General features: G+C 44.1%; 1 protein-coding gene across 3 annotated transcripts in view; it reads right to left on the reverse strand.

The window, feature by feature from the left end:
- Window positions 1–11,011: 11,011 nt before the first annotated feature.
- SIAH1 (siah E3 ubiquitin protein ligase 1) overlaps window positions 11,012–21,634 on the reverse strand; it is a 57,517-nt gene continuing 46,894 nt past the window's right edge. For 2 of the 3 annotated variants that reach the window (XM_082270856.1, XM_082270855.1), the window contains one exon: window positions 11,012–12,435. In XM_082270856.1, the coding sequence (XP_082126982.1) occupies window positions 11,585–12,433 (849 nt within the window). In that variant the 5' untranslated portion in view covers window positions 12,434–12,435 and the 3' untranslated portion in view covers window positions 11,012–11,584. Of the gene's footprint in view, window positions 12,436–18,180; window positions 18,610–21,634 lie in introns of those variants that run through there. The other variant, XM_082270854.1, reaches the window with a different exon arrangement.

Genomic DNA, 21,634 nt, shown 5'->3' on the forward strand with positions numbered 1-21,634 from the left:
GTGTGTGTGTGTGTGTATGTATGTATGTATATATACAGTGGGTACGGAAAGTATTCAGACCCCCTTAAATTTTTCACTCTTTGTTATATTGCAGCCATTTGCTAAAATCATTTAAGTTCATTCTTCTTCCTCATGAATGTACACATAGCACCCCATACTGACAGAAAAACACAGAATTGTTGACATTGTTGCAGATTTATTAAAAGAGAAAAAAACTGAAATATCACATGGTCCTAAGTATTCAGACCCTTTGCTGTGACACTCATATATTTAACTCAGGTGCTTTCCATTTCTTCTGATCATCCTTGAGATGGTTCTACACCTTCATTTGAGTCCAGCTGTGTTTGATTATACTGATTGGACTTGATTAGGAAAGCCACACACCTGTCTATATAAGACCTTCCAGATCACAATGCATGTCAGAACAAATGAGAATCATGAGGTCAAAGGAACTGCCTGAAGAGCTCAGAGACAGAATTGTGGCAAGGCACAGATCTGGCCAAGGTTACAAAAAGATTTCTGCTGCACTTAAGGTTCCTAAGAGCACAGTGGCCTCCATAATCCTCAAATGGAAGACGTTTGGGACGACCAGAACCCTTCCTAGAGCTGGCCGTCCGGCCAAACTGAGCTATCGGGGAGCCTTGGTGAGAGAGGTAAAGAAGAACCCAAAGATCACTGTGGCTGAGCTGCAGAGATGCAGTCAGGAGATGGGAGAAAGTTGTAGAAAGTCAACCATCACTGCAGCCCTCCACTAGTCGGGGCTTTATTGCAGAGTGGCCCGACGGAAGCCTCTCCTCAGTGTAAGACACATGAAAGCCCGCATGGAGTTTGCTAAAAAACACCTGAAGGACTCCAAGATGGTGAGAAATAAGATTCTCTGGTCTGATGAGACCAAAATAGAACTTTTTGGCCTTAATTCTAAGTGGTATGTGTGGAGAAAACCAGGCACTGCTCATCACCTGTCCAATACAGTCCCAACAGTGAAGCATGGTGGTGGCAGCATCATGCCGTGGGGGTGTTTTTCAGCTGCAGGGACAGGACGACTGGTTGCAATCGAGGGAAAGATGAATGCGGCCAAGTACAGGGATATCCTGGACAAAAACCTTCTCCAGAGTGCTCTGGACCTCAGACTGGGCCGAAGGTTTACCTTCCAACAAGACAATGACCCTAAGCACACAGCTAAAATAACGAAGGAGTGGCTTCACAACAACTCCGTGACTGTTCTTGAATGGCCCAGCCAGAGCCCTGACTTAAACCCAATTGAGCATCTCTGGAGAGACCTAAAAATGGCTGTCCACCAACGTTTACCATCCAACCTGACAGAACTGGAGAGGATCTGCAAGGAGGAATGGCAGAGGATCCCCAAATCCAGGTGTGAAAGACTTGTTGCATCTTTCCCAAAAAGACTCCTGGCTGTATTAGATCAAAAGGGGGCTTCTACTAAATACTGAGCAAAGGGTCTGAATACTTAGGACCATGTGATATTTCAGTTTTTCTTTTTTAATAAATCTGCAACAATGTCAACAATTCTGTGTTTTTCTGTCAGTATGGGGTGCTATGTGTACATTCATGAGGAAGAAGAATGAACTTAAATGATTTTAGCAAATGGCTGCAATATAACAAAGAGTGAAAAATTTAAGGGGGTCTGAATACTTTCCGTACCCACTGTATATGATTTTTTTTTTGTGGGGGGAACCTAAACTCTTAAGGCTATGGAATATAAAAAACAAAAAGTCAAATATCAGTTTAAGCCATTCATGCTAAAACTGTACCCTTCCATCTTTTGTGGGGCTACAAGTCTCATCATGCCTCGGCTTTTGGGAGTTATGCTTGTAACCGTCAGCCTTGCAATGCCTCATGGGACTTGTAGTTCTGCAGTTGGAGGGCCACAGGTTTTACAGCCATGCAATAGCCTAAAGTAGAACATTTCTATGTATTGCCAAAATCTAATAATGATAAATATGTGTAGCTCTTCCCTAGCAGCAGCTGCAAAATAAGTTTTGTTCATTTTGAGGTCTGTCAGTTTTAACACTCATTTACCTTTTGGTTTTATTGATTGCACCTGATGAAAGAAGTCATTTTGCATAGAATATCCACATTCTTTTGCATTATATATCTGCACACCGGGTAGCACCTTATCTACAAAACACAATATATGTAACAAAGACAGAGAAGATGTAATTCCATCTGGGAATGCTGGACAGCCAACTGCACTTTGCCATCACTTCACAGAATTGTACAGACATGACCCAGTATTGTATTATTCATAACAAAATGGTACAAACCTCCAACTGGCTGGAAAAGATCTTCTGCAAAGTAATAATAGCTGCATCCTAAATAGTATATGTCTGGTTAAATAAAAAATATGCAGCAGTACATATATACGATACACACAGTGCCCCATGTTATATACAATACACACAGTGCCCCATGATATATACAATACACACAGTGCCCCATGTTATTATATACAATACACACAGTGCCCCATGATATATACAATACACACAGTGCCCCATGTTTTATTCTTTACAAACGCCACCCATAGAAACAAACACACACAAACTCCTAATTTCCTGTTTTAACAATACAATGGGGGTCGATTTACCAAAACTGGAGTGAAAAATCTGGTGCAGCTGTATATGGTAGCCAATCAGCTTCTAACTTCACCTTCTTCAATTAAGCTTGGACACTGAAGCGGATTGGTTACTATGCAGAGCTGCACCAGCTGCAGTTTTAGTAAGGCTGGGATCACACATGACCGGCTGCAGTTCGGTCATCAAAGTAGTGCTACAGTGCCTTGCGAAAGTATTTGGCCCCCCTTGAACTTTTCGACCTTTTGCCACATTTCAGGCTTCAAACATAAAGATATAAAACTGTAATTTTTTGTGAAGAATCAACAACAAGTGGGACACAATCATGAAGTGGAACCAAATTTATTGGATATTTCAAACTTTGTTAAATAAAAAAACTGAAAAATCGGGCGTGCAAAATTATTCAGCCCCTTTACTTTCAGTGCAGCAAACTCTCTCCAGAAGTTCAGTGAGGATCTCTGAATGATCCAATGTTGACCTAAATGACTAATGATGATAAATAGAATCCACCTGTGTGTAATCAAGTCTCCGTATAAATGCACCTGCACTGGGATAGTCTCAGAGGTCCGTTTAAAGTGCAGAGAGCATCATGAAGAACAAGGAACACACCAGGCAGGTCCGAGATACTGTTGTGGAGAAGTTTGAAGCCGGATTTGGATACAAAAAGATTTCCCAAGCTTTAAACATCCCAAGGAGCACTGTGCAAGCGATAATATTGAAATGGAAGGAGTATCAGACCACTGCAAATCTACGAAGACCTGGCCGTCCCTCTAAACTTTCAGCTCATACAAGGAGAAGACTGATCAGAGATGCAGCCAAGAGGCCCATGATCACTCTGGATGAACTGCAGAGATCTACAGCTGAGGTGGGAGACTCTGTCCATAGGACAACAATCAGTCGTATACTGCACAAATCTGCCCTTTATGGAAGAGTGGCAAGAAGAAAGCCATTTCTTAAAGATATCCATAAAAAGTGTCATTTAAAGTTTGCCACAAGCCACCTGGGAGACACCAAACATGTGGAAGAAGGTGCTCTGGTCAGATGAAACCAAAATCAAACTTTTTGGCAACAATGCAAAACGTTATGTTTGGCGTAAAAGCAACACAGCTCATCACCCTGAACACACCATCCCCACTGTCAAACATGGTGGTGGCAGCATCATGGTTTGGGCCTGCTTTTCTTCAGCAGGGACAGGGAAGATGGTTAAAATTGATAGGAAGATGGATGGAGCCAAATACAGGACCATTCTGGAAGAAAACCTGATGGAGTCTGCAAAAGACCTGAGACTGGGACGGAGATTTGTCTTCCAACAAGACAATGATCCAAAACATAAAGCAAAATCTACAATGGAATGGTTCACAAATAAACATATCCAGGTGTTAGAATGGCCAAGTCAAAGTCCAGACCTGAATCAAATCGAGAATCTGTGGAAAGAACTGAAAACTGCTGTTCACAAACGCTCTCCATCCAACCTCACTGAGCTCGAGCTGTTTTGCAAGGAGGAATGGGCAACAATTTCAGTTTCTCAATGTGCAAAACTGATAGAGACATACCCCAAGCGACTTACAGCTGTAATCGCAGCAAAAGGTGGCACTACAAAGTATTAACTTAAGGGGGCTGAATAATTTTGCACGCCCAATTTTTCAGTTTTTTATTTGTTAAAAAAGTTTGAAATATCCAATAAATTTCGTTCCACTTCATGATTGTGTCCCACTTGTTGATTCTTCACAAAAAATTACAGTTTTATATCTTTATATTTGAAGCCTGAAATGTGGCAAAAGGTCGAAAAGTTCAAGGGGGCCGAATACTTTCGCAATGCACTGTATGTGAACCCAAGCTGAGCTCTTTATTAAAAGTAACCAATGACGAGCGGAAGGGGTGAGGAAGGATAGCACTGCCAGGGGTGAATATATTCAACCTTCATTACAATATATAAAGTGAATGTGAGCCTTGCCCTGCACAGGTGTACTCAACTGATACTCTACATTGAAAACCACATCCATCTATAACCAACCTGTCCACAGGGTGACAATGTGACAGAGTTTACTGCAAAATGAACATCGTAGTCACCCTATTACAGGAAGTGGAAAAAAATAAACAACTGGCAGGATCATACAAGGTGGGACAAAAACTGCTGTGCTAATGCTAGTGACAGGCTGCATCATAGATTGAGTTATTCTGCTTTCACACTGATCAGTTTTTCTTCTGTTTTTTGAGTTAAAAAAAAAAGCAGAAGAAAAATGCGTGACCCTTAAATCCTTTACAACACTACATACTGGTCAGCTGCATTTTTGGTGTAATAAAAAAAAAAAATGAAAGCAGCTTTACACCTAGGCCTGGTTCACACAGGACGTACAGATTGACATGACAATGGAAAAATCACATTAATTTCAATAGTGCATGTGCACATTAGTGCAACAACTGCGATGCGACTTTGGGGGAAGGGTCCTGTGCTACTTTGGTGCAATGCAACTTTAATGCCCCATAGAATCCAGTAGAAATGCATTAAAAGAAGAACAGCCAAAGCTCATTTTCGCTGTACTTCTGTGCATCACAGGAGTGAAGTTTGCTGAAAACTGGATCTCGGGAATGCAGAACAGACAGCGGGCTGGCATCAGAGAGCCGGTCCAGGCTGGGGAAAGATTGCGACAATACGGCCAGGATTTGCCCACAACCTTGGACTGGATCCTGGCACTCCCACCCCCCAGTCACCAACTCTCTGCTCACGAAGCCCTGAGAACCCGAGTGATCGGCGGTGGTTGATCGCTCAGTTCTCAGTCTTAGAATAGGCGGGGGACAGATGCAGCATCCACCCAGGTAAGCAGGACTCTTGGGGGAAAGGAAAAAAAAGAAACAAAAAACATACTTCTTCTAAAAAAACACATCCACATACATTTTTGATGCCATTCAGATGCATTTTTCCACCCAAAATATTCTCCAGAAATCACATCAAAATCACACCAAATTACAATACATAGTCGCACTGGAAATCAGACGTAATCGCAGTAGTACTAGTGTGAATCAGGCCGTAAAAGTGAGCCTGCTACTCTAAAATGGCCTGCATGGGCTCCTCACATGTTTACTATAAAAAAAAAAATAAAAAAAAAAGACTGGTCTAAGTACCTCTGGCAGATTTAGGCACACAGGCGCAGAGGGCCATACAGCAGAGCATCAGGCCGCATTCCTGCACCCAGGAGCCACAAGGGACACAGAATACAGCTGTACGCTGGTAAAACAAATTCTCCTGCGCACAAAAGTAATGTGATGGCGGTGAATCACTATAGATCCGGGTATATGCACAGGCCTTGCTGCCCTCCTACAGTCAGGGGATACCCAATGGAAACACTGTAGAAAAAAAAAAACGAAGAGGACGCACCAACCTTGTGCATTACCCAAGTAGTGTTTACTGATGTAAAAATAAAGAAAATATACTCACAAACAAGTTAATCAAAAGCATTTCAAGTCCACAAAGTGACCAGGTCACCGAGACCGCGTCCAGCACGCTGGAGGACCTTCCAGATGGCTGACGCGTTTCGAGGGGAGATCCCCTCTTTCCCAGAGCCTATCCCCTCGAAATGCATCAACCATCTGGAAAGTCCTCTGGCGTGCTGGACACTGTCCCCGTGACCTGGTCGCTCCGACTTAGAAAAAAGGTACCTGCACTAGTTGGGGGCGACTTCGGAGCGGCTTGCATTGACTTCTATTAACCACTTGCCAACGCCCATAGTATATTTACTGCGGCAGTCAGCCTCTCCTGGGCAAACCGACGTAGTACTACGTCGCTCGCCCAGGAGTCTGTAAGGGGCAAGCGCGCGCCGCTGGAGGCGCGATCCCGCCCCTGCTCGTTCACGGCCATTCCTGCACGTGTGACCGGCAGCTCCGATGTCCACCGGCCACTCGCGATCTTCTGCTGGAGAGGGAGAAAGGCAGGCGGCTGATGTAAACAAAGCCGCTTGTCATTCTCCCTGGTGTAACTGCAGAGATCATACGATCCTGCTATGTAGGATCGTATGTCTCTGTGGTTACATCACAAGCCACGCCCCTTTACAGTTAAATACGCCCCTAGGGATACATTTAACCCACTGATCACCAAGTTAACCCCTTCCCTGCCAGTGTCATTTTTACAGTAGCAGTGCATATTTTTAGCACTGATTACTGTAGTAATATCACTGGTACCCCCAAAAGTGTCAAGAATGTTAGTCAGGGGTCCGATCTGTCCGCCGCAATGTCGCAGTCCCGCAAAAAAAAAAAAAAAAAAACGCAGATCGCCGCCATTACTAGTTTAAAAAAAAAAAAGACAAATCTTTCCCTTAGTTAGTAAACACAATAACTTTTGCGCAAACCAATCAAAATACGCTTATTATATGTAGCAGAAAACAAATTGGCCTAAAAGTTTGAAAAAAAAATTTGATGTGAAAAATAGTTATTTTTTCAAAATTGACGCTCTTTTTTTGTTTATAGCCCAAAAAAAAAAAAAAAAAAAAAAAATTGCACAGGTGATCAAATACCACCAAAAGAAAGCTCTGTTTGTGGGGGGGGGGGGGGGGGGGGGGGGAGAACGTAAATTTTCATTTGGGTACAGCGTCGCACGACCGCGCAATTGTCCGTTAAAGTCACACAGTGCTGAAATCCTCCGGGGCTTAAGTGGTTAAAGAAGTCGTTTGCAAGCCATGCGGAAGTCGTGCTGCAGGGGGCGGCTTCAGAGCCGGGTGGCTTTGAAGCTGTCCCAGTGTCAACTGAGCCTTATGATTAAACTTGTTTGTGAGTAAATTTCTTTTTACATCAATAAACACCACTTAGGTAATGCGCAAGTTTGGTGCGCCCTCATTTTGTTTTTTTCTGCAGTATTTCCATGTGTATACAGGTACAAATGTACGCCCCCTGTCCGCATGCATGCGCTCGGATCTGTATTTACCAACATAATGCCGCATCATGTCACCGATTTACACGCAACTTAGGGCCCTTTGCGCCCGTGTCCATTACAGTTTGCCCCAACACCCATCATTTTGGTTGGTCAGTTCAGGCTGCATGGAAAATGCACAGAGAAACGAAAAATATATGTAAAATAAAAAATAAAAAAGATATTCATATACTGAACACAACCATTGCACACGTTCATCACATAGTGATGGTGAACCTTGGCAGCCCAGATGTTTTGGAACTATATTTCCCATGATGCTCATGGACTCGCAGTGTAGTGGAGCATCATGGGAAATGTAGTTTCAAACCATCTGGGGTGCCACTGCCAAGGTTCGCCATCACTGACATAGGGGCTGTAACTAAAAAGCAGTAAATCTGACAAAATAACCAAAAACATTCACTACAGGCAAATCCTTCCATGTGTTTGAAATGACAGTGAATGATTCACTACCAGTGAACGTATCGTGGACATCAAAATCCCAGCTTTATAAAGTTTGTACTTTAGTTTATTACTTCATAAAAGGAAGTTGCCGGTCTGCTTGGAATGCTTTGAAATGATAAAATGACCTCACCACTGAATGTCACCTATATACAGGCCGAGAGGTCCTTCCAGAATCATTCTGATAACGGACAGTACCAGCAGGTGCCGCTTCAAGTGCCATCTGTAAACTAGGGATCGACCAATCGTTTTTTCAGGGCTGATATTCTGCACATTTAATGTTGTTATTTTTACACGGTCCTTTTAATTACTTTTTTTATCACTTTTCTTGCTGTCTAATGTAAACATCCCTTGTGACAGTAATAGGCAGTGACCGGTACTCTTTATAGATGGATCTGGGGGTCTAATGGCGCTTTTCCACTGCATGGAACCGAATGGTTCGGCTCGCTTTTGCGCTTTTCCACTGCATAGTACCGCATGGTACGGTGTAGGAACGGTTCGGTACGGTGGCACTTTTCCACTACATGGAACCGAACGGTACGGCTCGCTTAAACAGTACCACCTCGGTTGTGGTTCCAAGAGGGCCGTACCGGTACCATATCCCACAATCCTTTGCATGCAGCCTTGACTGTTTGTCACTACTAGCCACTGATTGGTCAGAGAATCGTTGTTATCCCACCCACTTACTACTTTAGTGGAAAAGCAAACCTTACCAAACCGTGCCAACACCGAACCATGAGGTACCATGCAGTGGAAAACCAAACCGAGCCAAGCAGGGCCGAGTGGAGCCGAGCCGGTACTTGCCATGCAAAAGTGCCATAAAAGACCCCAAAACCCCTCCTCTGCACTTAAAAGCATTCAAAACACACAAGTTTGGCCGTTTTGAATGCTCTTTTTTTTTTTTACCTGGTGCCTATAAGGCTCCAGTAACCAGAAGTGATGCCATGATGATTCCGGCTTTGTTCAGGTCGCTCGAGCCTCCCGGTGGGACTGGAGACCCAGGCGGGGTGTCCCCTCCCGCTGCTTGTAATAACAGTCGAGTGGCTGCTTAGCTGCGTCGGTTGTTATTACAAGAAAGCCGAACGTCCGCTCTAAAAAAAAAATAAAAAAAAAAAAAAAAAAAAAAAAAAAACGGTACCGGGCTGATGTCTGTAGCTGCACCCATCACTCCGGTACAACCACTTGAAGCAAAAATCGGCAAGTTTGTGGCCGATACTTTTAAAAAAGTGAATATCGGCCCAACCGATAATCGGTCCATTCCTACTGTAAACAAACGGAAACCCCCCCCCGCTTAGGTTATATCCAGGACCTCTATCACTACAGAGGGGTTCCAAGCAGACTGGTGAACCTCCAGTTAAAACTAGACAACAAATTTGAAGCAGTATTAAACCAAAAATGTATTATGTTGCAGCTTACCAATCATTAGATGATGTGGCTGCTATTCTTTTCTCTTTTTTTGGCCTTTCCCCCATCTGTTTTCACCTGGTGATCTGGCAAGTAACACCTCCTGTATTAGTGATACAACTCTGGATGAATGAAAACAGGAGGCACAACAGACAGCAGCATTAAGGCCTGTACACACGATAATAAAATCTGAAGGGAAAATTCGTTCGACGAACGATCTGTCGATTTTTGGATTGTTAGTATGGTGCTTTCGACAGCCGACTCCGACTTTTCGGCTGACAAAATCCTGATGTGCAGGCTATAAAATTTTTGTCATCCGTCAAAAGAACGTCCGATTTTCGTCTCATTAGTACAGATTTTGACGGTAAAAAAATCTTAAGAGCAAGACTAGGCATGCTCAGAGACGAAAGAACACTTACAAAGCAATCCAACACATGACATCACTTCATATGAAAATAACCTCTTCACTTTCCACATCAGACTAGCATGCCACAAAAAACGGACGACAGATCGTTCGATAATCTGATCGTGTGTACAGGGCTTTAGGCTTATGGGCCATACACACTATACAATTGTCTTTAGATTTTTTTTTCCTTTAGATTTACCAAAACCATATAATATGAGGTCAAATCTAAACACTTAATTTGTATGCAATCTGGCAGGCCCTTGCACTACATAGATTCCCCTTAGATTTACCTTTACCAACAACAAAAGTTGTATAGTGTGTATCCAGCTTTAGGGGGAGGAAGGTTGGATCAAGTAGCAGATTTTGATACACCAACAAAATGAAGCCAAGCTCCAGCTAATACTTTATAAGCCGTTACAGCAAACAGTTTCGGTTTCCTTTTGGGATTAAAGTTTTGCATGAATAAATAAAAGGCGATCATGTGGTTTATCTCATCCACGTAAACTGATACATGTGCAGGACAGCTTTCTCTGTTGAAAAACAGACTCACCGGCCAGATCACAAGGTGAAAATAAAAAGGAAGGAAAGCCAAAAAGGAATAAGAAATCAAATGCAGCCACCACATCGAAGGCTGGCCATACGCAGGTAGAATCTTGGCCAGTTCAAACAGTGTATGGGCAGGCTGAATGTACCAAGTTAAATCAATCAACTTGGGTACAACCAGCATGCCGGTTCGTACTTGCAATTAATCGCTATAGCTGCTAGTAGTAATCATGGTCTTCTCCCGGTAGCGACAGCTTCCCCCGCCGGGAGGAGAAAATGGCCAGGCAAGAGGGATTCCCGCATCAGTGTGTGTTGATGGAGGAAATCAAGCAAATTTATTTCCTGCAACCATGAAAAAAAAATAAATTTGCTCCCTGTACGGCCACAGCCTAAGAATTGGCAAGCTGCAATATAAAAAATGTTTGCTATTGGGTTCAATACTGCTTTAAAGCGCCGTGCAGCCAGACTAAATTTAGCTAGGGCCCTACTAACTCTAAATCAGGAAAAAAAGGCAGAGGTATAGGATTGAATCTGCTATTTTTTTTATACTATGTAGGCCAATTCAACACAAAAATCATGTTCGGTCATTTCCCATTATCACTGAAAATTCATACAATTCCTCATTGCAGGGGGGGGTTGGGAGAAAAAAGTTTTTTTATATAAAACAAAAAGTATGCATAGCAAACATATATACATAATATATACTTACAGAAAAAGGAAGTCAAATTTATTGAATGAAAAACTAGAAGTTAATAAAAATTAGCAATACACAGAAAAATGTACACAATCAGCAGCAATTCTATATAGGTGACGTACAAATGAGGAACGCAGAATACCGCGCATAATGGCTTCTCCGTTAGAAGGGGGGAAGGGACAGAAACACACAGTATTTCACTGTACAATCTACAAACACAAAATTAATTATTGGGTACTTTACATTTTTTTCCAAATTTTTTTTTTTTTTTTTTTTTTTAACTTTACTTTTAAATACAAAAAGGATGCCCTGGGTAAGGGGTCTATATTTTTTTCAGTGGTTGATGTTTTAAATATTAGTGTTTTTTTTTTTGTTGGTTTTCTTTTTTTTTTTAGTTTTCTTTTTTCTTATTACATGCATTTGCTTCCTGTATGTGTAGTTACTGTTCATTGGCTGTGCCTCCATATCACCGTCCGTGGCGGCCAATAAAATTCAACTTTAAATGCAGTATGTGAAATATAAAGCAAAAAAAAAAAATAAGTCTTTAAACACTGGCCCTGCAGATTTTGCAATACGCCATTTTATTAACACATGGAGATTGTCACATTTATTCCTAAATTGCCGTTTTCTGCAAAAAGTTGTGCAATGCTCGTGTCAAACACTAGGCAGTCACTGTTCATGATGGCGGTCGCAATGCCCTCGTGAATAGAACGAGGAGTGGCTTCCCATGTTAGTCGCCGACGGTGACCGTTCAGCTCCAGCCTGTAAGCAAAGTTCTCCGCTTGCTTGCGTGTTCCTATTAGCTGCACAATGGCAAAGAATTGTTGGTGGCCATCGTACTTTTCTTGTTTCTCCAAAACCAACATGAAATGAAAGCCAAAACAGGACTGCATCATGACCCAGTCAACAGCACCTGGAAGGTTAATGTCCGTGGCAAGAAACACTATATCCTCCCCTTGTAATGTTGTGATGGATTTATGCTGGTGCATAAGATGAGGCATCACTGCGTCCAGGGAACCTTGCCATTTACAAGAAGCCCCCGGACAGGGACATGAATACGGTCGGAATTCGCACAGCTCTTCGTGGTCTGCCTTCTCCGTGTGTGGCAATGTCACCTCGCAACCCGAAGAAGCGTATTTGCAGGGGAAGAGGACAGAGTTTGCGACTTTTTCCATTGCCAAATTGCGAATGGATCCCAAAGGGCCCCGGCAGGTAGGGCAACATGTGAGCTTTGGGCGACAGTTGCTACACACGAGATGTCCGCTTTGACACTGGAGGATCGGTGGCAAGACATAGTCAAAGCACACGGGGCATTCGAAAAGGCTCGCCAGGTCATTGTTGGAAGCCGTTGTTCCTGTCAAAGCTGGCACCCGCTGAGAAGGTGGACACTTTGATGTACCAGTTGGGATGGCTGCAGCAGTCTGACGGCTCATATCTGGAACAAAAAGAAAGATGCAGTAAGCTTACAGACGGGAAAAAAAAAAAAAACATCATTTGCAAACATCCGGTAAACAATGACTTGCAGCATCACCATTATGGAGATCAGACATAGCGGCACTAGAGCCATCCATACAAGCAATGATTAGGACTTTTCAGCAGGACTTATAAATGAGTAATATGCATTGTCTGGGTGGGTGCCAAATTTCTAGCAGGGATCTCCAAACTACGGCCCTCTAGCTGTGGTGGAACTACACGTCCCATGAGACATTCACAGACATGACTAGGCATGATGGGAATTGTAGTTTCTGAACAACTGGAGGATCATAGTTTGGAGACCCCTGCTATAGTTAGAACCGGCCGAGAGTTGGGGAAAAGGAACCATTTACTCAAGATTCACATAAACAAAGCAATGCAGCCCTTTGTATCATTCAACATACACTGCCTCAAACATCAGTGGCCACCCACACGGTACAAATATCAGTAAAAGCATCCTGCTGACAATCCCATCCTTACTATGAACACTAAAAACAGACAAATATTTTGTTGCACGCATGAAGAAACTTTAGCAGCGCTTGCAATATTTGGAGAATTAGATGAAGGTTGATAAGCACAGTTTCTACATCCAAGGACTGTCAGGGTAGAGCCTTGTAAGATATGTTCACCTCCTTCTCTCTGTCCAGCAATGTCCACAAGTCTCTCTGCCATCCTGGGACTCTCCCTCCTGGTTGGCTGAGCCATTGGCTCCCCCGGCTGTCAAAATCAGTGAGCCAGTCAGGAGAGAGGGGCGGGGCCAGATGGCAGCTCCATGTCTGAATGGACACACAGAGCCGCAGCTCAGCTTGGGTGCCCCCAAAGCATGCTGCTTGCTGTGTGGGCACTAGATAGGAGGAAGGGGCCAGGAGCAGCAATGAAGGACCGGAGAAGAGGAGGATCTGGGCTGCTCTGTGCAAAACCAACTGCACAGAGAAGGCAAGTATAACTTTTTTTATTTTTTTTAAAGTGAGACTTTAAAAATCACTTTAAATATTATTACTTAAGGCCCCTTTCACATTTGTGCGACTTGTCATGCGATTTGGGACTGCAAAATCGTGTGACAAGTCGTTCATTATTTCCAATGAGCCCCATTCATATCGGTGCGGCTTGAAGTTGCACTGACTTCAAAGTAGTCCCTGCACTACTTTTGGCATGATTTTGATGCGTTTTGAGTAAAAGACATTATAAGCCCAGTCAAACTCGCATCAAAATCGCGGCAAAAAGTCACAACAGTGTGAAATAGCCTAAAGCAAAATCCCCATCCATCCATGCTTTATTTTTACTGTGAATTTACTTTTAAAAACATCCCCTGGCCTTTCTAGCTAGAGTAAGGGCAGATTTACTTCCTGGAATCCATCTGCACTTAGCTCAGGTATGCAAGAGGGTGCAAACTTTGCTGGGAAAACCCTTCCTCCAGACTTGTGGGATCTACAAAATTTGCCTAGGCCTAGAAACTAAAGTAGTAAGGCCCCTTCACGCTACATGAAAGTGCAAGAAACTAGCGTTCACGTGCAGTGTCCCGCACTGCATTCCAATCGCACTGAGACACAGCAAACACACCTGCGCCACATCCCAAAGGTACCATGCAATCCGGTTGCAGTGAGTTTTAAAAAGTAGTGCATGCATCTATGTATCCAGCCAGTGTGCTGAAAAATTGCTAACGCTGTTTGAGAGAGAAGTTCCTGTTTAAGAACTACAACAAGCATCATCTGTACTCAATCACTGGAGCGCTGAACTGTGACCTTCAGCAAGTGGAAACAATGCAGAATGCCACAAATACCAGCAGCTACTAGTAAATGGAGTGGGCAGCCTGTCTATGCAATACTCCTATCACTACACCAATGGAGTCTGCAGAGGCCAGCAACCATCACATGTCAGAGGAGAGATCGGGGGAATGCATTCCTGGGAAAATTATTTCATTAAACGGTTTTAGCGTTGAACAAAGCAGTTACTACAACTTCCAACTTCTACCGACCAGTCACAGGACAAGCTCGGCGAATCTGGGCTTTAAACACACACATTACGCCAAACTGTGCAAAAAACAGCCACCAGAAACAATACAGACATATCCAGTTACATTCACAAATAGCAATACGAATGTTCCCAGCGTGTCACTGGACAGTTTTCTAGTCGGATTCCAGAGCTTCCAAATATATCTGTACACAACGCCATCAGGAGGATAGCCCATCCCCCTTTTATTTCAGGCTCAGTGACAATCTGGATATTCTCAGCGCTGGGATTGTTCGTTTCAAGTTCATTTAAGTTTTCTACGAACTTCTCGGGGACCCCAGAGACTCCAGTAAAGACGGAGATGAAGTGACTCATGCAGTGCCAGCTTCCTAGAGCTCGTGTAGCCGTAAGCGCTCTGTAAATGTCTCTGATCTTACATGGTAATTGGGGCAGATTTAAATAAAGAATCTTTAAAAGAAAAATTAACCCAAACATGTGCAGCTCACAGAAGTCACATTACGTGCGAGAGATACTAAGAAGTGTTCTGCTTTGAAGGTCGGGAGCTGAAGGAGTAGGCTGGCAGTACAGAGAACTGGCATTTCAGACTGACAAAGGAAGGTCCTGTCCAGGTCTATAAAAAAAAATAAAGGTCAGACCAAAGCTAAGAGAGTATACGGCAGATTACCAGACCTTAGAGGGGGTGGCTGCATTTGTTTTCTTTATTTTACACCTGATAATTCCTGTTTTCCAATGACAACTATACCTTGTTCTACTGCAGCCTCCCAACCAGGGTTCCATTATTGTTCTAATGTGGACTACAACTCCCCCCTCCTCTATTACATACAGATGAAGGGTCTTGTAGTTTACAGAATATAGCTGGAAAGGCTGATGAGATAAAGATTTTAGTTCCCCTTTTTTTGGCTAGTCAGTGGCTGTAAGTTTCTCCCCCCTTCCCCAGCGTCAGTTAGTGTCAGACTGTCTGCCGCACGATCACAGACTCATTATAAGTTGCTGATCATTGCCATTAGTAGTTTAACCAGTTCAGCTCTTGAGTGAACCTTTAATCACAATCTGATGGCAGCCAGCAGCTTATGTGGGTTTTGTTCAGCCAGCTTCCAGCTTGAAAGTGATGTGGCAGCTCCACAGCTGCTGATCACTTTCACAGGGCTGGCTTCACAGTGTCGCCGCCCCCAACCCCCCAGACTCGCCCACTCTTGCCGGAGCCCGGGAACACAACCGCTGGCTACGGGAGGGAGATCCAAGAAACGCATCTAACCAAGCCGATCTGTGATTGGTTAGATAGTGTAAAGGGCAGGGGCAAGATTGGGGTCTATTAGACCCCTAATGTCTCAGAAAAAGGTACCCGTTACCTGCCCAATGCTATCACATAGTATTTTATTAACCCTTTGTGATATCAAAATATATACACACACACACCTATATCTTTCCATCTCTCTCTCTATTATATATATATATATATATATATATATATATATATATATATATATATATATATATATATATATACATATACATATACATATACATATACATATACACACACATACATACACATATACACATATACACATACATACGTAAAAGTTTGCCGGAACCCCCGTTGCTCCGCCCACCTGCGCAAACTCAAACCACGTGTGACATATCGCCGCAAATGTTGAGTGAGAATAATAATTCTAGCACTAAAGCTCCGACGATTTTAAACTGATGAGCTGTAAAGGCTTTTAAAGCATCACTTATGGTCATTTTTAGGGAACCGTAGTTTTTTGCAATATCGCGGGCGCACGCAATTTTAAGACATGGAATGTTATCTTTTTACTCTAAGCAACCTCATTTTATATTTTAACCAAAAATGGGTATAACATGGTGCGTTTTTTGCAATAAAATTCAGTTAATCATATTTTTTTACTGAAAATTTGCGTTTAACAAATGTGCAAATATCCGACATAAAAATTTGCAACCATCGCCTTTTTATTCTACAGGGCCTCTGCTTTATGTTATACTCAACTCCTCTGTTGCAGTTGGTTTTGCACAGGGCAGCCCCGATCCTCCTCCTCTTGTGTCTCTCTTTGGCACTCTTGGCACCTCCCTCCTGGTCAGTGCCCCCCACAGCAAGCAGCTTGCTATGGGGGCACCTGAGCTGCATCTCGCTCCCTGTTTCCATTCAGACACAGAGCTGCAACCTAGCCCCGTCCCCCTCTCCTCACTGGCTTTCTGACTTTGACAGCAGCAGGAGCCAATGGTGCTTCATTGTTCTCTCAGCCAATAAGGTGGGCCAAGTATCTTCTGCAACATCATTGGATCGGAGGGAGCTCAGGTAAGTATTAGGGGGGGGGGCTGCTGCACATAGGTATTTTTATCTCCTGCAAAGAAAACTTCAGCATTTGCAACCACTTTAAGTAGTTTTATTGCAACAAACAGAAAAAAAATGCTCTGCTGCCTAACTAGTTAAAAATAAAATAAAAATGTGTGTGTGGTGTGTGTGTATATATATATATATATACATACACACACACACACACACACACACACACACACACACACACATATACATCTATCTATATCCATATACACACAAACCATAATGTATAGACGCTATATAAAACTTTCACGCAAATCAATCTATGCTTATTGGGATTTTTTTTTTATTGTATCAAACATGTGTAGCGAAGTACATTTTGTCCAAGATTTATGCAGAAAATTGATTTTTATTGGATGTTTTCCAGCAGAAAGATTATATATATATATATATATATATATATATATATATATATATATATATATATATATATATATATATATATATATAGTAGTTTTCGCTTATATAGCAAAAAATAAAAAAAACGCAGAGGTGATCAAATGCCACCAAAAGTAACCTCTATTTGTGTGAGAAAAATGATATAAACGTGGTTTGTGTAGTCGTGCAGCGCCGTACCCAATCACCAGTTAAAGTAGCGCAGTGCCTTATAACAGAAACATGATCTGGTCATGAAGGGGGGGGGGGGGTAAAACCTTCCAGAGGACAAGTGGTTAAAAGTAACTAGAGATGTAAACATTGACAAAAAAAAAAAAAAAAAGCTGGGTGGCTGCAAAGTTGTTTTGGCCCAGAAGCGGACCGATCCTTGCACATCTCCCCCACCACACAGAGGGACCCCCGGTAGTCCAAGACTTTCCATATTCCGGATTACATCTCCCCCACCACACAGACAGACCCCCGGTACAGTCCGAGACTTTCCATATTCCGGATTACATCTCCCCCATAACACGGAGGGACCCCCGTTCAGTGCGAGACTTTCCATATTCCGGATTACATCTCCCCCATAACACGGAGGGACCCCCGTTCAGTGCGAGACTTTCCATATTCCGGATTACATCTCCCCCACCACATGGAGGGACCCCCGTTCAGTGCGAGACTTTCCATATTCCGGATTAAAGGGTCACAAATCCCACACGCTGTAATCTGATGAAGAGGGCAGAGTGGGTCACCCTTCAGGAGGACATCACAAAGGTTGGAGTCCAATCCAAACACTGCAAGTCATGGAGAGCAGAAGGATGGAATGAAGGGAAGCAGCTCAGCCACATCACACGGTAATTACCGAACGAAACCAGAACTCCAAACATCATCCACACAATCCACTCTGCAGCAGAACAGAGGATGAGCGCTGACAGCTCTGCAGGGAACACCGCTGGCTGCTTGGCCCAGGAGCTGACACTTTGCTGGCCCTATGAGCTGACTTACCTTTCCTCTTTTTGGGGTCACTCCCGGCCAGGCATGTGAAGAGAACCCCCTTCCAGGAGTAGAGCACGCTGTGGGTGGCTTTGCCAGTCATGAGTTGGGTAGTTCATATCGGAGGTAAAGCCTCAGCTGTTGTCACTGTAGGGTGGGAGGGGGGGTGGGGTGAGGTCAGCGCCCACAAATAGCTCTTCTATAGCCGGATGAAGGACGCGGCTCGGTCCGGGGGACAGGAACGGCTCCGGGCACGAAGTAGCTGGGGCGAGGTGGCTGTGCTGGGCGCTCTCCATACACTGCGGCGGACGGGATTCACAGTCACCGAGAACAGGGGGAGGGGAGGGGGGGGCTCCTCCCAGCTGGCCTCCCCGGGACTCTCACTGCAGCGCTGATCCCAGCAACCGGCCACACCCGCAGGAGGTAAACAGCGCATGCGCGGTGCCCTTCCCGCTCCGCCTCCTCCTATTCTCTCACTGGCCAAAGGTTGGGAGGCCGGTATATGACGTGTTAATGCAACACATCCCAGGACCGCCCAGGGAGCCGACAATGGATCCTCCCCCCAGCACAGCACACAGGCTGGAGACAGAGCCCAATCATCATCAGCACTCATCACATGACCCGTCCAACGGGACCACACCGGGGCTTCATGGGGTGGCTCAGGACTTCCTCCACCGGCTCTAGTTTTGGGGTGGCTCAGGATTTCCTCCACCTGCTCTAGTTTTGGGGGTGGCTCAGGATATCCTCAGCCTGCTCTGCTTTTGGGGTGGCTCAGGATATCCTCCACCTGCTCTAGTTTTGGGGGTGGCTCGGGATATCCTCCAGCTGCTCAGGTTTTGGGGGTGGCTCGGGATATCCTCCACCTGCTCTAGTTTTGGGGGTGGCTCGGGATATCCTCTACCTGCTCTGGTTTTGGGGGTGGCTCAGGATTTCCTCCACCTGCTCTAGTTTTGGGGTGGCTCAGGATATCCTACACCTGCTCTAGTTTTGGAGGTGGCTCAGGATTTCCTCCACCTGCTCTAGTTTTGGGGTGGCTCAGGATTTCCTCTACCCGCTCTAGTTTTGGGGTGGCTCAGGATTTCCTCCACCTGCTCTGGTTTTGGGGTAGCTCAGGATTTCCTCCACCTGCTCTGGTTTTGGGGTGGCTCAGGATTTAATCTAGCTGCTCTGTTTTCCCATCATTATTGAAAACAAACTCTAAGATGAATACAAATACAGCGCTTACAGTCAGAAAATGTAAATATAGCTTTTTTTCTTAATATTTTCTGTTTCAGCAGCTCAGTAGATGCCCCTTACATATGCGATAGTGCAATACATGTGTAAACTTTGTGCCATTACAGGCTCTAGATGGAATTGTGTTGCAGATTTAGCAATGGCCAGCAGAGGAGTGTTAATTTTGATGTCAATTTTCGATTTAGTCATAGTCCTGACTAAAGTGCCATTTTTAGTTTTAATCCTATTTTAGCCATCTGAATTATTTTAGTCAACTAAAATAGTGTTAATTTAGACGAAATTACCACTGATCCCCACTTTCCACTTAGCGCGAGTATCTTCATACATCTGTTATTATTGAAAACAAACCTGTTGGGTCCCCTTTTACACTTAGTCAAGTTGCATTTTTAGCTCCCCCGACCACTTCCCTAATCTCCCGACACCCACGTAACGCATATGTATTGTGGCAAAAGGGCAGCTGAGGTTCCTGTGCTGAGAGCGCTCATAGCAGTGACTGAGCTGTCAGCTCCTAGTCTCTAGGAATGATGGTGACCAGCTCCCAATTATATCATCACTGCAACAGCCAATCACAGTGGCCACAAGATCAGATCATGCCACCCCAAATGTAATCAGACCAGTTATAGGGACACCACGGCTGGGCGGGAAGGGGTTAAAGGTGTAAACCCAAAAGCAAACATAGTGCAGCCTACATTTTTTTTCCTTTAGCCTCTTTCCCTTATTTTCACACGATGTCCCGCCAGTAAGGGCTGGGTTACACTTGCTTCAATATGTGGCATTGGACACTTTTTTAAAGCGTTCTGAATGCCAATAAAAAGCTCCAGTCACTAAAGAAAATAGTCACCTTACAGTCCTATTTACATGTTGCATTTGCTTAAAAAATTATCTCCTATGTCGCTTTCTTGGTGCTTCAAAGCCTCCACAGAAGTCTATGACAACGCTCGCTAACCGCACCTGAAGCTTTTGAGGGGCTTTTATTTCAAAAAGTGTTAGCTGTGCTTTGGAGGTATTGCATGTAGGACATATCCCAGGATGCACTGGGAGACCAACAAATGAACTAGAAAGACTTCATCAGCAGCCACGTCTGTGTAAAAAAAAATCCTAGGAGTGTCTGGTGCAGACGGCACATCTGGTGTGGAGCAGCAGGAAGGTTAGCAGGGTCCGGAATGGAGGGGGAGCAACTAGCAGACGGCATATGTGGTGTGCAACATTGGAACACTATAGCAGAAAGGGAGCGGAGACCGCAGAGAGAGGACTGAGCGGCAGAGAATCAGCAGAGCTGGGGGACTAGAGCAGGAGAAACTACCAATGTCACACGTGGTGAACAGCATGAGAGCAATACAACAGGAGGTGAGTGGGGAATGGTGAGAGAGGAAGATCAGCAAACCAGAGGATCGGCAGAGCTGGGGGTAACTGCTGGGTGGGGCGATCGGCAGAACTGGGGGTACCTGCTGGGCATCGGGAGATATGTGGGGTAATCCTGAGCAGGGGATCCATTGAATGCGGGTACTAATAAGCTGAGGATGCACTGAACAGGGGGTACTAATGAGTTGGGGTTCTACTGGGCCCCTTTAAAGCAAATAAATCAACACAGCGCATTTACCAAGCTTCATTAAAGCTTTAGAAAAGCATCATAGCATCACTGAAGCATCAAAAGCACATAAAAAAAAGCATGTCGCAGCGGTAGGCGCTATATTGTTTGTTAAAGTGTAAGGCCCCTTTCACACAAAGGACCGTTCATTTCATCAATTCATTCATTTTTTTGTCATCCGATCCATTTTTTTAACGGATGAAAAATACGGCTGACGAAAGCCGATCAAAACAGATGTAAAATGATTGATCATCCATTTACACCCGTTTTTTCCATTGGAATGCACTGATGTCCGTTTTTCATCCGTCAACGGATGGATGAAAAATGGACAAACAGTCCATATGTGCGAAAGGGGCCTAAATGAGCCCTTGGGCTGTCTGACCTCCATATTTTTCAGATCTCAGTCCAATCAAGCATCTGTGGGATGTGCTGGAAAAACAAGCCCAATCCATGGAACCACCTCGCAACAACGTACCAAGAAACCCATCCAAGCACAAAGAGAACATGCAAACTCCGTATAAATGTTCAGGCTGAATAGTCTTCAGAGCTCCCACTACAGCCCTCATCCTGAAAACAGACCTAAATATTTTAAGACACTAATTGGGAGCAAGATGAATACAGTTCAATAAAAGCCAGAGCATCTGA

The sequence above is a fragment of the Pelophylax lessonae genome (assembly GCF_965119305.1).
Source record: "Pelophylax lessonae genome assembly, chromosome: 10".
Taxonomy (NCBI): domain Eukaryota; kingdom Metazoa; phylum Chordata; class Amphibia; order Anura; family Ranidae; genus Pelophylax; species Pelophylax lessonae.